Source organism: Protopterus annectens, chromosome 2.part0, assembly GCF_019279795.1.
Source record: "Protopterus annectens isolate FY-2018-M chromosome 2.part0, PAN1.0, whole genome shotgun sequence".
Taxonomy (NCBI): domain Eukaryota; kingdom Metazoa; phylum Chordata; order Ceratodontiformes; family Protopteridae; genus Protopterus; species Protopterus annectens.
The window spans coordinates 192011846-192019557 of NC_056728.1; the positions used below are offsets into that span (position 1 = coordinate 192011846).

At 37.4% G+C, this 7712-nt stretch overlaps 1 protein-coding gene across 1 annotated transcript in view; it reads right to left on the minus strand.

The window, feature by feature from the left end:
• Positions 1–7712, minus strand: part of EPB41L5 (erythrocyte membrane protein band 4.1 like 5) — a gene marked incomplete in the record, with an annotated part of 2576260 nt that overhangs the window by 531508 nt on the left and 2037040 nt on the right. The window contains 1 exon segment of the mRNA XM_044060661.1: positions 7525–7641. Within this exon segment, the coding sequence (XP_043916596.1) occupies positions 7525–7641 (117 nt within the window).

Below are 7712 nucleotides of genomic sequence, written 5' to 3' on the forward strand. Positions count from 1 at the left end.
CTGAGAGTCTCATGGGACTGAAACCTGGTGTTTTTGGTGTGTCTGGGTTTGGCTTGAGTGGATCTGGAAGGAGCTGGGAAGGTCCAATTTTTAGTAGACCAGTGCCTACTAAATCTTGGAGGTTGCACTTGTAAGAAATCTTTTACAGTTTGCACAGATTTAGCTTTATCTTCCATCTTTTTTAGAACTTCTTCAGCCTTATTGTCAAACAGGCGGTCCTGATTTAAAGGAACATCCAACAATTTTGCTTTAACATGATTAGGCAGAGATTGCTCCTTAAGCCAAGCATGCCTTCTAAGTACAGACCCAGTAATAGCAGCCCTGCAAGAGGCCTCCAAAGAATCAAAACCAGATTGCAAAGTATGTTTTCCAACTTGTTCAGCAGAATGCAATAAATCCTGTAAATCTTTATTTTCCACACAGTCAGAAATCAACATCATTTTCTGTTTAAACAGTCCAATAATATGCTGTTGATATTTTAACATATGAAATTGGCAGTTTAAAGCCCTGATTGCCAAAGTTTCAGAAGTATAAACCTTTGTACCACATTGATCCAGTGCCCTGGAATCTTATCAGAAGGAGTAGGATTTTTAGCAGTAGAAGCCTTAATGTCCTTGGGCCCCTGAGAAATGGTTTCTGGATCCGCAACAGGATTTTTGAAAAGGAACTTGTGGGACTCAGGAACCCTGTAGTATCTTGTCAGGTTTACTAGGAGCCAGAGGCAGGGAATCAGGGGCCATACTGAATTCTGCAAACACATCAACAATGTCTAGTACAGGAGTTATAGCCAAAGGCCTATGCTGAGGTAGAAGAAGGAAATCCCTAAGCCTCTTTTTAGATTCAGAAAAATCCTGACTCTCCCAGTGGAAATGCTCCCTTAAGGTATGTAAAGTTTCCCTAAGAGAAAAGTCCTCAGAAGTGGAAGCAGAGGGAATGGAATCCTCTGCATCAGAATCCTCATAAGTAGGTATGGACAAATCCAGGTCATTGGAAGAATTAGAAGAAACAGAGTCCTGATCAGAAGATTCATAGTCAAACTCAGACCTAGACCTCTTAGACAGGGGGGGGGGGGGTTTGACTACCCCTGATTAGAGTAATAAGATCTTCAGCCATTCTGATCATTTTTTAGGCAGAGGGGCCTGAAAATGAGGCCTGGGTGTCGGTTTTTTAGATATAGATCGAGATTTAGGCCTTAGTATAGAAGGTGGAGTCTGTTTAATATGCAAGTCTGTAGGCTTGAATACACCCTCAGAAGCCAGTGCCTGCACAGTGGCTCTGGACCCATACAAGGTAGAGACATCCACGGGTTCCATATGTGAAGCATCTCGCGGCATATCAGACCCAGAATGGGTCTCAGTAGAGGCCTGAGAGTCAGAAGTAGCGGGTATCAGGGGCTAAAAAAGCGCCCCACTGAGTACCGGCGAACTGGCGACTGGCTTATGAGAAGCGTCATCATCAGTTTTGGACCTTGACGGACTGTCTGTCTTTTTCTTAGCATTTTTTCGGAATTCCGTTTGTCAGATGGCTAAGCGACGTCATTTCTGGATAATTAAACCGAGAACCAAAATATTTAGAGGCATAAATGTACCAACGACAGCGCGCTGATTAAATAAAGCACAAAACCGACAGCAAGGTATGTCATGGTCAGGGCCTACGCAAGGAATACAATACAAATGAAAATCTTTATGAGGCATTTGCTTTCCACAAGTAATGCAATTATTAACTTTTACTGATATCAGTAAGGAGCAAGAAAAAGTTTCCCCAACGGGGAAATTTCAGGAGTCAGCTGACCGGCACTTGCGAACTGCTTCTGCTTCGGGCACCGCATGGCAAGAAAGACTGATGTAATGGTGTCGGCTGCATGTTTTACACCCCTGACGACCTGACGTAATGGAAGAAGGGGCAGTAACCGATGCAGGACCAAAGACTTTGTTAATCAGGCTGACTGAGGGCAACCTGTCAGCAGATTACCCAAATGTAATGACTGCAACAGTGAAACACGAAGAACATCAGCAAACTGATTTATAGCTTGGATTTTGCTCCTATATGTCAATGCTGTTTTCAGGATTAATTTAAGATTTCTGAAGTACTCTTTACTAAGTTTTATTTGCATTTGTTCATGTTTTATTGTTGAGACTTCACCAGTTCCCAAATATTTATACACTCCCTCTTACTCAAGTTCTTTTATATCACATTCTTGTCCCAAACAGATGTTTTCCTGGTGCTGCAGTTTTCCTGCTTTAAAGGGTGCTTTTGTGCATTTATCAAGACCAAATGACATTCTTATATCATCTGAAAACTTTTTGACAACTTGCAGTAGTGCTTTCAGTTCCGCATCTGAGATATGTTTCAAATTGTCAAGAAAGAGAAGATGAGAAGTCTTTGCACTTTGTTGTTTTCTAGGAGCCAAATTATAGTCATGACGTAAGCTGTTAAGATGACATCTTAATGGGTTAAGGGTAAGGCAGAATAGCAGCAGTGAGATTCACCCTAGAATATCCCCCTTTGAATTTTTATCCCTGGAATAATTTGTTCTTTATCACGGCTTAATTGCAAAGTGGTCTGCCACTGTTTCATGGTCACTGTAATGCAGAGAAGTGTAGGATGCATCTTATACATTTTTAAGCATTCTTTTATCCATGAATGTGGGATACTATCAAATGCTTTTTTATAGTCAATCCATGCCAAACTTAGATTCTTCCCCTTTTTACAGTTCTCTACTATGACTTTATTTAACAGCAAATGATCCTTTGTTCCATATGATTTTCTTTTATTATCCTTGTGTTCTACTGCCATAATTCAGTTTTCTTCTAAATGACTATAAACTCTGTCGGCATCAATTCCAGTATACAGTTTATATGACATCGGAAGGCAAGTTATTGGTCTAATTCTTAGGGTAGCTTACAGGCTCACTCTTAAGAAGGAGCATTGTTTTTCCTGTTGTTAGCCAGGTTGGTGTCTGATTGGGGTCCGCATATAAATAATTCTTACTCATAGCTAAATCTTCATGCAAAGATGTGAATACTTTTTAACCAGAAGTTAAGTACTGCTTCTGGGCCTGGGGTTCTCCAATTAGAAGCTTTTCTTAACTTTGTTTCAATCTCTTTGGTTGTTACTTTATCCCATTTCATATCCTGTACCTTTTAAACCTCTTATTCTTTCTTTTATTTTTTCTATCCAATTAGCAACTTTGTTAAGTTCCACAGGATCTTCATAGATAAGTCTCCAAAATGTATCTATTTCTTTTTTTATTTGGTGGTCTTTCAATTCCTTTTACCTTATTTCCCAATTCTCTATACAACTTTTTTGGGTCATCAATAAATTGCTTACACTTTGTACTTTTCCTTTATACTTGTCTACGTATCTTCTAAATTTTTCCGCCTGTGCTGAGATTTTAGTTTATTATTTGTGATAATGCATGGTAGATCCTGATCTGTTCTAATACTGCACATTGCTTTTATCACTTCTTTCTGAGTATTTTTGTTGATCTGTTCCCTCTTCTATACTCTTCTAATAGTGCCATTTCTTGTCTTAGTTGCTTTATAGTTTTCTTTATTCGATACTTCCATGATGGTATTCTATTTCTCCCCTTTCTCTCCTTTACTACCCTATGTTCTTGTCATAGAATTTTATCAGTTATTAATTTAGCTCCACAGTAATATATCCTGTTTACTTCTGTTATACTGCATGAATCTCTATGGACAGTCCTAATTACTGTTCATTTGTTTTATCAAACTGCTGACTTTTGTGTTTTATTGACCCTCTGCAGTTTATTTCTTTTATTGACCTTACTATGTCTATCTCTATTAAGTCAAGCAACTCTTCTCTTACCTTGGTTTCTTCTAGACTGAGGGCATATTTTTTTGTTTTCCATTCCCTGTAGGCATTCTAAGGAAAGTTCTATTGCATCTTCCTGTTGCACATTCTCTTCGGTTTCATCCTGGTGCCATCAGTTGCTCTGTCATATGAGAACTCACTGACCCATCATTCAAACATTAACTGTGTCAGAGTTTCCACAGTTTCCTGGTCCTTCCATTGCTGTCCAGCTTCAAGTGGATGTTTATACTGGTTTTCTGTGGAAGGTTTCAAAATATCTTCATATGGTACCTGACCAACTGCTTACCATTCCAATATTTTCCCCTTAATTTAGAGTTTCATTGCTCTGTTCTGTTGTGGTGCTTTCTGATTTTCTACACAGAGCCCTTCACTTTGGAGGTACTTCATGACTTCGGATTTTATTTCTTTAACTTCTCCATTACTGATCTCCTGTTTTACTTTTCCTCTGTCTTTTTATTTTTTGTAATGTTTTCCATGTTTGGATTCCTTTGCCTGTATTTCTCTCCAAATATTTTTGGTGCTGCTCTTTTTGTATTGATTAGTTTTGCTTCCTCCTTTACATAGATATTACACCATAATAAATAGCTCTTTCATTCCCATGTCCACATTTCTTCTTCAAATGTCTCCTGATCTTCCTGTTTCTCCTTACTCTGGGGACTCATTCCATCATGCTGTGATATAATCTGTGTTAGACCATCTACATCAAATCCTTCACTTTGCAGGCATTCCATAACTTCAACTTCTATTTTTTTTAAACTTCTACTTTACTAATCCTTTTTTCTACATTTCTTTGTGATATTATTTTATTTATTGTGAAATTTTCCATATCTGGAAGAATTTCTCTTTGAATACCTTTCTGGCTGCCTTCTTTATTTTGATTAATTTGTCTTTCGCATTTGCATAAATAATGCACCATATCAATTCTCTCCCTCTTTCCCATGTCCATATTTCTTTTTTATGCTTTTCAAAATATCTAGGTTTTGTTGTTTACATTTTCGTACTTCTTCAGATGCTTCTTTTTCCAAACAGATCAAAGTTTCTTGATCAATATACGGTTTTTCAAAAATCTGTTGCATCAATGACTCCACATTTTTATTTGAAGCTTCTGACAGTTTTTTTGCAGAAGTATTTTTCTTTCCTCTAACTTATCTCTCAGACTTTTTGTATATCCTGTGTTTGGAAATTCTGGGCTTTTTGCATAACAGTAACAATACATAATTTCTCTGTTACCCTCAATAGTCCACACTGTTGTCTTTATGTCTCTTCTTTGGTATATCAATTTTTATGATGTCTGTGGACTTCCTTCTAAAACAGTGGGGGGGGGGGGTATCCTCCCCTGGGATGGCCTGGCCCCACTGTAGGAATGTTTCTGTATTTTGAGGATGCTACACTCATTTTTTCCAGTCCTGGCACCAGTGCCCCTACTAGGACTGAGCACTTTTTTATCCTGGGTTTCGTGCACCCAGCTATCTTTTTTAGCTTTTGACCTACAGTACTTCTGTCCATGATATATACTATACAAATACAGTCTATATATCAGTATCGCCTTGGTGAGATTTTGTAAAAACAGGGTCCACCTTGTGAAGGTACTTCATGACTTGAGGATGAATTCAATTTCAGCACCACTACTCCTCTCTCCTTTGCTTGCTGACTTTCCAACTCTCCATTAGGACCCCAAAACCTTCCTATTGAGTTTCTCATCTTAATTTAGTTATGCATGCAGATGACATACTCCTCTTACAATTCAGTAATAATTCTGATCTACAAAACAAAACTGTAACAAGACTTCACTAAGCTAAGTAACTGGTCTTATTTCAACAGGCTCCTAATCAACCACAAGAAAAACAACGTTAACGATCTTATCATCCACTAAGAAATTATGCATCATCCCTTGTATTCAAATGAGAAATCACAAAGGTAACACTATTTTCAGATTTAATGAACAAAAATAACTAGACTGTATCCTTGACCCACTTTTCTCCTTTACAACATACTGGATTTTATAACTTATAAAGCAGACATTCAACTTAAACTTTTCTGTAAAATCACAGACCTTATTTCGTCAAAGCCCAACTAGCTATTAAGAAAGTCCTAATCAGTAAGCTTTAATATAACTACCCTTTACTAGTATTACACTTGGCTTACAATACCCACGGAATACAAACATTGGAAAATCTGTAAATTTATCCTCCTGGCTGCACCTTTACTCAAGCACTGTATTCTGCTTAGAAATGCCAACTGGCCCTCAATGACAGATAGGGCTATCTTTCTCGAGCTGTTTGACCAGGTCCTAAAACAAGACTGACAACCTCTAAAAGTAAAACTTTTTATTCACGACAACACTTAACGGAGAAGGACAGCACAAACTACAACTCTCTCACACTATCTTTCCCAACACTTAAACCTGCTCTAGGTAAAAGTACTTTCACTGGACTGGGACCTGGAACCACTTACCTTCAGAACCAAAAAACAAAAGTCCATCAAAAATTTTAAGAAAGTGCTTAAAAAGTATGTCCTATAGGAATTCTCTTCAATTATTTAAAGACAATGGTTAACTAGTAGTACACACCACAGGTATCAGATTCATAGCTCTATATTAAATCCTCTTATTCTCATCATATTTTCCGCCATGATGTTTTATACCATTATCCACTATCTGTATGATAATTGCCAACCTGAATGGAGTTTTCTTTTGAGTTGTAAAAACAGTCCAGAATTAACTCTCATCTATAGTTATCTGCTCTATGAGCTTGGTTACAACTAAAAAGGGTCAAATGACCAGATCACACACCAGTCATCAAACAGTAATAAATACAATTATAATTTCAGGATTTCATTTCCTGCAACATGCAGAAACAAAACACACCATAGCTTTTCAGACTTCTCAGACATTCCACTTGCAATTGAGAATAAATAAAATTTCTATACCCACAACAGATACCACAAAAAGTGAAATATTTGGGACAGATAAACGGTTTGCCTGATGGAACTGTCTCTGCTATCAGCAACTGAAAGTCATTAACTTCATCCTGCATCAAAAGGCTGCCTTCTGAGTACAGTTGCACTACTTCACAAATGAAAGCTGGATTGACATGAAAGATTTCAATTCAGGCTTTGTTCTGATACCATGTAACATTTGCTTTATGTCAGTACCTCAACACGCAACAGGAACTAAAGCACAAAGATTTACTGAATTTTTTTTTTTATTTTTTTATTTTCATTTTTTTTTTTTTTTTAGAGATTCTGCAACACTGACAAGAAAGTTGACCATGTGACTGAAGACGATACTCTGAACAGTGCTAAGGTCATCAAATACTTAAAGGGCACCCATATGTTGCAGTTTTTATCCTCCAGCTTCTGATTCCAAATTCCTACTCACCATCACTCTTGAATCTATTAATGCCACCTACCAGGAGTCTTCTACTTCGACCCCTAAATATCTGAGAAAACATGGTAAAGAACGAATGTACTACAGACAGTCTACAGTTTTTCTGCATACTCCAATTTGTATGACTTAAGAGCAACAGAAAGCAATCACAAAGCTTTTTTTTGGAAAAGGAATTTGTGATGGGAGGTATTATAACAACATTATACATTATGAGAATGCACTGGTAAACAAGGTTAGCCACAACTAAGCTAATCAATTAAACACATATTTGTAAGCAAGCTAGTTTAAAGAAAAGTTACCTTCTGACCCTCTGCCTCCATTTGGGCTTTCAAAACATTGTTTTTAGTGTCAACAGGATGCTGTGCTGTTATGGCATTGTCAACATTTAGATTCTTCTCCAGCAACTTAATGTCATCCTAAAAGAAACCAACCATTAAAATAACATTTCTGACAAACCTATTACATACAACAAGCTTCATAACTTATG